Raw genomic sequence first — 11642 nt, 5'->3', positions numbered from 1 at the left:
TAAAGTGAAATAAAAATGTCATCATATTTATTATACCCCCCGCAAACGAAGTTTAGGGAGGGGGTATATTGGAATCACCATGTCCGTCTGTCTGTCCGTCTGTCTGTAGACGAGATTTTGTCCAGGCCGTTTCTCGGAAACTATTGCAAGGATTTGTCTGAAAATTTGTACACTTATTATTCACCATATGAAGGTGAGCACCTGGTTTTTTCATCATGATTGGATTATTTTTCTGCATTTTACAGGTGTTTTTTTCATTTTTATTGTGTGGTTTTGTCCGGACCTGTTCTCAGAGGCTATTACATAGATTTGTATGAAAATTTGTACACTCATTATTTACCATATGAAGATGTACACCTGGTATTTTCAACATTATTTGATAATTTTTCTGCATTTTACAGATGTTTTTTTTTTTCATTTTTATTGACTTAGTCATTATGGGTTTATAAATGTCTAAGGTTTGAGACATAGAATCTAGAACATCTGAAGTGTACAAAAATGTGAACTACAGCTTAAAACTACTCATTAAAACTAAAAAAAAATACATCACCAGGTATTAAAAACAGTTTTTACATTACACAGCAGATAGTGTAAATCCATTTGTCCCTTGGGAGTAATGAGTGGACATGCATCCAGTTAAAGATTAATTAATGAGTTCAGTGTGGGAAGTTGTTAGGGCATCGCTGATCAAGCAGGTGTTATCTATATCTCCTGGGAATTTGGCAAAAGAGTTAAAGATTTCTGTTCTCTAATTCTCTTAATTGTTATTTATTGTCCGTCAAAGTACTGACCAGCTTTTTATTTATAAAATAAATTTGATGTAAAGTTATCAAGATTAATTTGATTTTGTATAATACATGTATGTTGTTTTTTTCCCTCAACAATCAATTTCAGTGTCATGTCCCACAAAGATGAAAGATAGTTGCAATGTATTAAAAAACATAGTAATTACAATATATTAGTGTTGCTATTTTATTAGGTTGCACCTTAGTTTCATTCATTTAAAAAAATATAATGAGCAATTATATTTTTACTCTAAATGTTTATAAGAAAATTGTGAATATAACCACTTAGATCCATAAAATATTAGTAATTTGGCACCTTTTCCTAAAAAACCCAGCGGGGGGTATTTGTCCCTTTTGGACAGTTCTAGTTATTATTGAAAGGGTGATCATGATCAAATCTTTTTATTTCTTTTGGTGCATGCAAGTATTTGTAACATGCCAAGGTTGACAGAGAAATAAGAATTGAGAATTTCCATAGGTAAATACTGTCTGGCAAAATATGCCAGAGTTAGACAAAAACAGGAAATTCTGGGAAGTAAATTATTCTTATGCATTAAGTGATTTGCTCTGACATTCAATTTTTATGCATAATAACATTTGAATTTTTATATTAATATGGTACACCATTAAAGAAATGGTTTGGGATTAAAGAATATTGCAATATTTACAGATGGTTCTTGCATGTGAGTTCAAGTTGGTAATTCATTCACAACAAAATTAGAACTTCTTTCTCATAAAGAGAATATTTTGCATTGACAACTAAAAAACAATGCTAGAAATTTAAATGCAGATCTTTTTAAAATTATAATCTCAAAGATGATTTATCATTGATTTTTGTGGAAATGGATATGAAGACTATTCTTACTTTCATGAAGTCCCAAAAATTGATCTCCCCAATTATCTGGACTATCATATTGTTGAACAAAAATAAGTGTACAAGTTCTATTGAATGGTACTGATGCTTGTTTATTGAATTTATGTTAAAAACCTTTTTTTTCTTAACAATTTTATACATATGCACTGTACAGAAAAAAGAGTATTTTGGCTAAGACTACATCTAAGTATTATCTACAGTGTCAAATTGTGTGCATAATGATATGAATTTCACCAACCTTTCTGAATGTAGTTATAGCCTTTTGCTTTGCTTTTACAGGTAATTTACATAATGGTTAAAAGATACTATTTTGTAATTTAGGTTATTTACTTAGTGGTTACAGAATATTGTTTTGTAATAAGGTAATTTACAGAAGGATTACAGAATATTGTTTTATAATTAGGTAATTTACATAATGGTAACAGAATATTGTTTTGTAATTAGGTAATTTTACATAATGGCTATAGAATATTGTTTTGTGATCAGGTAATTTACATAATGATTACAGGATATTGCATTGTAATCAGGTAATTTACATAAAGTTTACAGGATATTGTTTTACTGTTGGAGAGAACAGGGTAACTCTTAGATCCACTGTTCAATCTTCTTCACTTCTGAGTAAAATATTTATTGAATTAAGTCACAAACCATAAATGATGAGTGAAAATAACTTTTGAGTAGACAGTTTTCAGTTTATATAAAATTTTTATCATGACAATACATGTATTATGATGTCAAACTTGACAATGGATGTTACTGTAAATGTACTTTATTTGTCACCTCCCTCACCTATCCTCTTTACACCCACTGGCACATAAGGCCCCAATACACTTCCTCCACCTGCCTCTGTCTTTGGCTGCTGCCCTCACTGACGCCCAGCTATTCCAACCTAGTATTTTATTTGTGGTGAACAGTATTTGACAGAAATTGGTTTTTCAACAAGTTAGTGTAGATCTGATTTAGTATTTTTCTGTATATGCTTTATATGCATATATTTACACAAGACATTAAGTAATGTTCATGTACTTGATTAGCTAAAGCTGTTGTCCACGAAAAGCATTAAATAGAATACACAGCATAGTGTAATATGTTTACAGTATTATGTTGTTTTTAAAAGAAAAAATAATAAAGTCTTTTTTTTCTCCATATAGATATGTATAAGTTTACTGACTCAATTTCATGACAATGTTTCCTAGAATGGTCACGGTTGTGATTTTTCAATTTTGTATGCAACAATTTTGCCCTGTACATGTATGTTCATGTTTATAAATGGAATCTCATATTTTATACTCCCATGAAAGTATGGAAAAGTGATCAAAATGTAGTTATTTTATATACATATAACATAAAAAGAAGGCAGTGTCTGTAAATTATATCTACATAGTTATATAGAAATTATTAAAAATAAAGACTTGTGCACATTATGATAAATTATGTAGAACAAATACAGAGTACTAATTTAATGCTTGCATGCCTCTTATTTCATACACATTGGACCTGAAGCCTTTCATTTTTAAATTCTTTGAAATTTTATTTTTATTGTACATATACATGTATCTAGACTCAATGAAATTATTTTTGAAATGTAAATCTGAGCATAATACAAAGTATGACATTTACATGCTTCTGCTATATCTGCACCATTTTTTCCTGATTTATATATTTTTTCCCAATTTATGATATATTGAGACTTGAGAGGGTTTTTCTTTAACGGAATAATGTTTGATTCAAAGAAATAAACAACTACAAACCATTGATGTATTTTACATTTCTTTTGCCACAGTACGTCAAGCAAATGGCCTTCAGAGCTCTACCAATTATGCAAAGACTGTGTGTTTTATTCATGAACAATGCTGGGTTTTAAAACTTTCTAAAATGTCTTATTAAATTAGATTTTAAATAAAAAATTGAAAGGAACATCCTGTTTAAAGTCTTCCCGTGGTGAGTAGGGGAAACAAAGTTTTATGCATGATTGTATTATTTTTTTTCTTTTAATCAACCTGTACATGCAGCTGACTAACGAAAGAGGCAATGTAGCAGTAATGTACATGTATATACTTTTAAATGTAGCGGTAATGACAATTTTGAAAATGTAGCGGTAATGATACGCACCCCATTATTAAAATTATATTTCAGAGGAACTGGGATTTAATTCTACAAGAGGTAATCCAACTTATACCCATAGCTCCCTTTCTAAGGAGGAAATTCTTCAAAATCATATGTCTTTGAATATTTTTAATATTCCCAACAACCAAAATGAATTTGAATTACCATATCTATATTGGATTCCGAAACTTCATAAAAATCCTTACAAAGATACATAGCGGGTTCCAGTACCAAGCCTCTTTCTTTACTCCTCTAAAATATTAACAGTAGTGAAGAAGAAACTTCAGGAGTACTGTGCAACAATGTATTCGAGAAGTGATGTAAATCAGATTTGGATACTTCAAAATTCCAAGGAACTTTTGGAAAATTTGAATTTACAAAAATTTTACTAAAATCAACAACATAAAAACTTACGACTTTTCAACTTTATATTCAACCATTCCCTACGATAAATTAAAGTCCAGGGTTTTTGACATCATTGACAGCTGCTTTTTTCAATGAAAATGGAACGCGTAAATTTACTCACCTTGTCATTGGTCATTTGCAAAATTATTTTGTTAAAAAACATTCCGATTGTATACACAAGTACCCTGAAGTTGACATTAAAAATATGCTTGAGTTTCTGATTGACAATATCTATGTGGTTTTTGGAAACCATGTCTTCCAACAATCTATTGGGATTTCCATGGGTACCAATTGCGCTCCGTTATTAGCAGACCTTTTTTGGTATTCATATTGTCCAAAATCTTATACATGAAAAGAAGAAAACACTTGCTGTGGCATTCAACTCGACATTTAGATATATCGACGACGTATTGTCAATTAACAATGGTTATTTCCATTCTTATGTCGATACGATATATCCAGGTGAGCTTGAGATAAAAGATACCACAGGGTCTGACACATCTGTTTCATATTTGGATATTTTACTTGAAAAAACGTTTATGGTAATCTAATAATCAAGCTTTATGATAAACGTGATGAATTTAACTTTTCAATCGTCAGCTTCCCTTACTTATGCAGCAATATACCTTCATCACCTGCATACGGGGTTTATATCTTTCAGTTGAGTCGATGCGCATGGACATGCTCTACGTATGACCAATTTCTTAAATGAGGTAGGTTATTGACAAACAAGTTGATGAAACAAGAATATCAGCAGTTTCGTTTAAAGTCATAATTTCATTAGTTCTATGGTCGATACAATGACCTTGTCAGCAAAACAATCATCATTAAATCAAATACTGACTGACGTTTTTCATACTAATTGTTAAAGGTCATTATTTACATACTGTATTGTCGACGGATTTTTCCGTTATTTCCCGATCATGACAAGAAGCACACGGCGGGTGTGACTGGTCGGCAGAGGATGCTCATTCTTCCATGGCACCTGATCCCACCTCTGATCTTTTAGAGGTCCGTGTTTGCTCTGCTCCTGATTTGTATTGTTTAATGGACTTTGGAGCTAGAATACTGTTCGTTATTACCATATATTTCATTCATTAAAAGTTACGGACCGGACACAAATTTTACACTTTATCGCCCGTGACCCTGTACTTGTCCGAATGACCTTGAATTAAGATCAAGAAAGTTATGACCCGAAAACGATTGCACGTAGAGACATACAAATTTCAAGTTTTTATTTAAGGCAAAGACCTCAACTGGGGTGTATGAATACAAAATTAATGAACACAACAAAATAACATATAAGCAGTGAGTGGCACTAAAGTTAATTACTATGTACATGTATATTTCAGAAAATCAAAGTACACATGTATGGAAGATCCCTGCAAGTATATATAATAAGTATATTTGTACTACAGCATATTTATATAGTATTTTTACGTTTTTGTTTTTTATTAATAAAGCCTAGTGCCTATGGTCCAATCATATATCTATAGATATTTAAGGGAGTCTGCTATTCCCGACTTAACTTGAAATCTCGACCATATTACGTATTTTTTCTCTGGTTTTAGCTCTCTCTCGGGAATAGATCATATACCACACTATGTCACAGGCCACGTATGTGTTCGTATTCAATCAATCTTACTCTTTTCTTTAACGTGATCATAATTACTGATGTATAGGCTTGCCCTGATATTCCATTTATTGTTCTGATATAATCCCAAATGGGTATAGATATCTGGTTTGTATATCAATCGGGATTTAACCCCCAAACTTCTTATTGTTCGTTCACTTTCAAAAACTTCCTCTTGATCAAGGAAATTGTTATTATATAAACAGATTACGTGTTGATCTCCAGGGCTGGTACTGATTTTGGCCGAGGTCGAAAGCGTGAGCCCCGAGGATACACCTTTTGCTATCTTGGCCCATAACTCGTCACCGTCTGATCCAACCCTTTCAAAAACCATCCATTTTCCATGAGTAACATTGTACTTTCTTGCCAAGTGAAGTATATCTTCTTTCGAAATTTTCCCCTTCCGTTTCAGTTTTTCCCAGTCTTCTTTCAGACCCTTGAGATTGACGCCCCGGTTGCTTTCGACATCAGCACTGCGTCTCACCCACAACCAACGAGTGCTATTCAAGATACAAAAAATAATAGTTTGCATACTTGCTAAAATGTTGAAATCGTTGATGAATATATTACAAAAACAAGACGACCATGGGCCACAATACTCACCTGACTTACTTGAGCCCTGCTGTTGTTCATAAGATTTTAAAAAGATTTTTTTTTACATTCTCTTGAAAAATTGTGATCCCATATTATGACCCCACTCTAAGTGATCTCTGAATCCACACACCATGCGAATGCTTCAAAATCAATATGACTAAAATGGCCAGTTATACATGGAGAAGAATTTATTTTTCTTGTATACATGCATTATATAAAACTTAATCCTGCTTTCAGCCAACTCTAATCCGAGTCCATAATTTAAAAAAAAAACCCATCAAATTCACACGACATGGGGATGTTTGCAAATTAATATTTCCACTGTGTTTCTTTAAAAGATTTTTTTTTAATTCTTATATAGTTCCATGCAAAACTTTAATTTATTGTGGCCCCACAAATCCCCCCCCCCTCCCCAGGGGCATGAGTTGAACAGTTTTATATCTACTCTACCTTAGGAAGCCTTCACCTTTTCTGGTCCAGTGGTTCTTGAGAATAACAAATTTTTATTATATATATATATTTAAATTTGAAAAAATTGACCCCTTAATATACCCTAACCCTAACTCTTTGGGCTATGAATGAAATAAAATAGAATCTACATTATGTCAATAGAAGTTTTCACAAAAATTTCATCTTTTCTAGTCCAGTGGTTCTAGAGAAGGTTTTAAAAAAGATTTTTCTGATATTTCAATGTAAAACTTTCATTCCCTGTTGTGGCCCCAACCTTATCACATCAGATAGCTTCCGTGCAAGTTTCACATTTTCTGGCCCAGTGGTTTTTAGAAGAAGATTTTTTTTTATATATTCAATGTAAAATTTCCCCCTTATTGTGGCCCCACCTTAACCACGGGAGTCATTATTTGAATAATTTTGAAGTTACACTTTCACAAGAAGTTTCCACATAAGTTTGAACTTTTTTTCGTCAGTGGTTTTTGAGAAGCAAATTTTTTAGTGCCTCCACCTTTTTTGTTTGCATTTTCTTGAACATCTACCCTTGGACAATGGCTCAGCCTTTGTGAACAATTTAGAATTCATTTTACCCAACCCTTACCCAAGAATGCTTTGTGCCAACTTTGGTTGGAATTAGCCCAGTGTTTCTATAGATAAAGTCGAAAATGTGAAAAGTTTACAGACGGACGGACGCCTTACAACGGGTGATCAGAAATGCTCACTTTCAAGAGCTTTCAGCTCAGGTGAGCTAACAAAACAAGAATGTTTTGAAAATAGCATTTTGATAAAGGTCATAGACTGATATATAAGTATATCAAAGTTTTGATTAAATTGCATAAACTTTTAAAATATAGTTACAAGTTAGAATTTCTGAGATTGTGCATCCTCTGTATAACTCCGCTAACCTGTGCATCATTAAAATACTAGTAACCCTCTACAACTCTTAACAGGACTCCCAACAACAAAAGAACAGAAACATATTTCTCATCGAAAGAAAATTTGCAACTGAACCCAGTACTGTATGGTATTAAACTCTTCTGCTAACCATAGGGAACTCTAACAATAACTAATCTAAACATCTATTTTACAACTGAAGTCCACCATGCAAAGCCCCCCCCCCCCAAAAAAAAAAGGAAAACAAATCTAGAAAATAAGTCCTAAATGAAGATAACCTGAGAACAGACAGATTTTGGGAGTTAAACAACATGAAAGCATAGCCTGCATTGAACTTTCGCGTCTAAAGGAATTGTAGTATAAATTGAAAAATAGAAATAATGTCAACAAAAAATATACCCTTGTGTCAACGATGTCGACGGTTTGTGGGATGACAGCCATTCTTCAATAGATTCTTCGTTCGACCCATTGATATAGCTAGGACTCACCCCCATAGCTTTCCTTTCACTGCCACACCCCTGAAAAAGAACTGTTACATGTACTACCAAATTTGCTGATTTTATATAGTATTATTAAAACAGGTAAAAGTTTTCATTGTGCTCAATAAAAAATGCTGATACGCATATAGCTTATGTTCTATGCATGACGATCAATGACCTAAGTGTTACTTTGCAAGGACTGGAGTATTTGTTCTCTATAACTCAAGTTTCAAGATAGACTTGTCATGGCATAGGTTGAACGAACAGACTCTGTATTCCTTCTGTTAATTCATATACCCATGTCAGATCACGTGATAACATAAAATCCAAAAATTCGATATAGATCATCGATCCGACCCTAATAAGAAAGTATCTACGCAAATTCGCTGAACATGCGTGCATGATATGTAGTGTATGAGCGATTTCTTTAAATTAGTTTGTTTAACTTTTCAAACAATTTCTAAGAAGCAATAAAATAAAACTGTCTTTCATTGTTTAACATACAGAAAATATCTTAATTCCCGAAAGTGCAAGTACATTGTATACATAAACCCGAGATCATCATATAAAGATTATTCAAGTTATTTCAATTCTTGGCCTTTATAATAGGGTGGTGGGGCCACGATAAGAATTCCGTTTTCCCAGGTCCTTGGTATACTTAAAATAAATCCTCTCAATTCAAAACGTTCCTGTAGGTTAGGTACAACTTTGTTCAATTCATAATTGTCCCTGGAGTTATGGTAGGGCTATAAAAGGATGGGTGACGTAGGAATATATAGAAATATGATTAAAAATCTTACAATACTGGGAATAGTGGGAATGAAGGATATGTGAAAAGTAATGCATCGAAATGTAATGTACATGGATTTCTGTTTTAATTAAAAAAAATTACGATTTCTAGGAAATCACTAAACAAATATATCAATTATATCAATCATGCACTTATAAGCATATGATACATAAATACTAGTCAATTATTTAGATAAATATGTCGACAGATAATCACCTCTTTTCAACACTATAGACTAGGAATTGCTTAATATATTGTCCAACTTTTATGTGTGTGTTTTTATTACTGCCTAAAACAACACTTATGTTGGAATGAGAATTATCAAGATTATATTGCTTTCATTTTCGGGACAAAAGATCATTATTCTTCCACTTCAAAAGAAACAATTCTATATTATTTTGGTAATTTTTTTTAATCATATAGTTGGTAAAATACAGCACAGTTCTTTCCTGATTTTTAGTATCATTTTCATGTTAACTGAGACCTTTAATTAATAGTTGCTATAATAAGTTAATCCCATGTGGACGTAGGAGACAATAACTGCCGATATATAAAGTATACGTAAAAAAAACCACTCCCTTTTTTGAAAATGATTAGTTGTGCCCCCCCCCCCCCAAAAAAAAAAACTACATTGAACCGATGATATAATTTTCATTATCATATTTTCATATTACACTGTCTGATGGGGGACAGTGTTAATATTTATGATATCAAAAATTAAACGATGTCCGAGTATCATCCATTTTGTCAACAATAACAGAGAAAAGTACATGACATTATATATTATTCAAATCATACATGAAATAATTTTAATTATACATGAAATTATTTTCTGCAAGATTTGTTAAATGGAAAAAAGATATTGTAAAGATAAAATGTAGTGTAAATACATGGACGTACATGTAGGAACCGGATTCATTTGAATTGAACTCGGATGTCATGATATATAGACTTTCAATAATAGTCGATTATATTTAATTTGGATCCGTAGCAGACCTGTACCAACGTTTTTCAAAGGTGGGAGGGGGGGGGGTGGAGGGGGGAACCTCCCGGAAATAAAATTGACAATAAATAAATAAAAACATATTTAAAAAAACAATAATAAAACAACCTAAACTGCCGATCTGTCCAAGCTCCGAAATCATATTGGAAAGGGGGGGGGGGGGGGTCTGGACGTGACTTTCTCGAACTTTCGATATATATATATTTTTTCAAATGCTGAAATTTTGAATTTTCCCCAAATTCGACCTTACAGCTACAAAAAGAAGGGGGCAAGTAGGAAGTAGGGTCTAAAGAAAATATATCAAAACTACAGCAAAAGGCTATAATTTATTCTCAGAAATAGTGTTGGGGGGGGGGGGGGAGGGGCAACGGGCCCAGCTGCAAAGAGGAAATATTTTAAAACCTAAATTTAATGATAGAACGTTCTGTCAATACGAAAGCCCATTGAACTCATTTTCGTAGGTTAAAAAAATTCTCGTACAATGGGCTTTCGTATGTCAATCTGCCTAAAATCCTATCCTTTGATCTCTTCAACTCTGAGAACATATGAGCGGATCAAAGGATATATATGTACATACACGCAAGATTTTAATCAGACTGAACGTTCTACCTACGCAGTACCGTTTTTAAAAGATCTGTTATCTATCAATTAAAATGATATAAAAAGTCAAAGGTATAATATGCAAACGCAATGATATCACTTTCATTTCTTATTCACGGAATATATTACGTAAAACTGCGTGAGAAAATAGTGGAAAATGAACAACTGAATACATAAGATTAAATTGTATCAAACATACGTTTTAAAGCTAGGTTATTAATACATTCGATGTACATATACTTACCTGAATGTCTGAATTAAATCAGTGCAATATAAAAGTATCTTACGAAAGCCTAGAGGGGTCAAATAAGAAAATAAAAAAAAAATTAAAAAAGTCGTAATAACGAGATAAAAAGTCGTTATTACGAGATAAAAAGTCGTTATTACGACTTAAGAAAGTCGTAATAATGAGATAAAAAGTCGTAATAACGAGATAAAAAGTCGTTATTACAAGATAAAAAGTCGTTATTACGACTTAAGAAAGTCGTTATTACAAGATAAAATGTAGTTATTACGACTTAAGAAAGTCGTAATAACGAGATAGAAAGTCGTTATTACGAGATAAAAAGTCGTTATTACGACTTTTTATCTCGTAATAACGACTTTTTATCTTGTTATTACGACTTTCTTAAGTCGTAATTACGACTTTTATCTCGTAATAACGACTTTTTATCTCGTTATTACGACTTTCTTAAGTCGTAATTACGACTTTTATCTCGTAATAACGACTTTTTATCTCGTTATTACGACTTTCTTAAGTCGTTAATTACGACTTTTTATCTCGTTATTATGACTTTTTATCTCGTTATTACGACTTTTTATCTCGTAATAACGACTTTCTTAAGTCGTAATAACGACTTTTTATCTCGTTATTACGACTTTGTCGTAATAACGACTTCTTATCTCGTAATAACGACTTTTTGTCTCGTTATTACGACTTTTTATCTCGTTATTACGACTTTCTTAAGTCGTAATAACGACTTAATTTTATCTCGTAATAACGACTTTCTTAAGTCGTAATAACGACTT

At 32.3% G+C, this 11642-nt stretch overlaps 1 protein-coding gene across 1 annotated transcript; it reads right to left on the bottom strand.

Annotated features, from left to right (window-relative positions):
* Positions 1 to 5495: 5495 nt before the first annotated feature.
* LOC133199726 (UPF0696 protein C11orf68 homolog) lies at positions 5496 to 10886 on the bottom strand. The gene is made up of 3 exons (XM_061335592.1): positions 10858 to 10886; positions 8141 to 8259; positions 5496 to 6303 (listed from the first exon to the last, which is right to left on the bottom strand). The coding sequence occupies exons 2-3, from the start codon at positions 8233 to 8235 to the stop codon at positions 5802 to 5804; spliced, it is 597 nt and encodes a 198-aa protein (XP_061191576.1). The 5' UTR covers positions 8236 to 8259; positions 10858 to 10886; the 3' UTR covers positions 5496 to 5801.
* Between the last annotated feature and the right edge of the window lie 756 nt (positions 10887 to 11642).

The sequence above is a fragment of the Saccostrea echinata genome, unplaced genomic scaffold (assembly GCF_033153115.1).
Source record: "Saccostrea echinata isolate AGI-Se365-2 ecotype Australia unplaced genomic scaffold, CSIRO_AGI_Sech_v1 ptg000035l, whole genome shotgun sequence".
In the NCBI taxonomy this organism is placed as follows: domain Eukaryota; kingdom Metazoa; phylum Mollusca; class Bivalvia; order Ostreida; family Ostreidae; genus Saccostrea; species Saccostrea echinata.
This window is presented reverse-complemented; position numbering and strand designations above follow the sequence as displayed.

Coding starts and splice junctions, on each gene's coding strand:
- LOC133199726 (XM_061335592.1), bottom strand. CDS start 8,235: ATGGGGGTGAGTCCTAGCTATATCAATGGGTCGAACGAAGAATCTATT. Junction 6,304..8,140: donor TCGACATCGTTGACACAAGG/GTATATTTTTTG, acceptor TATCTTGAATAG/CACTCGTTGGTTGTGGGTGA.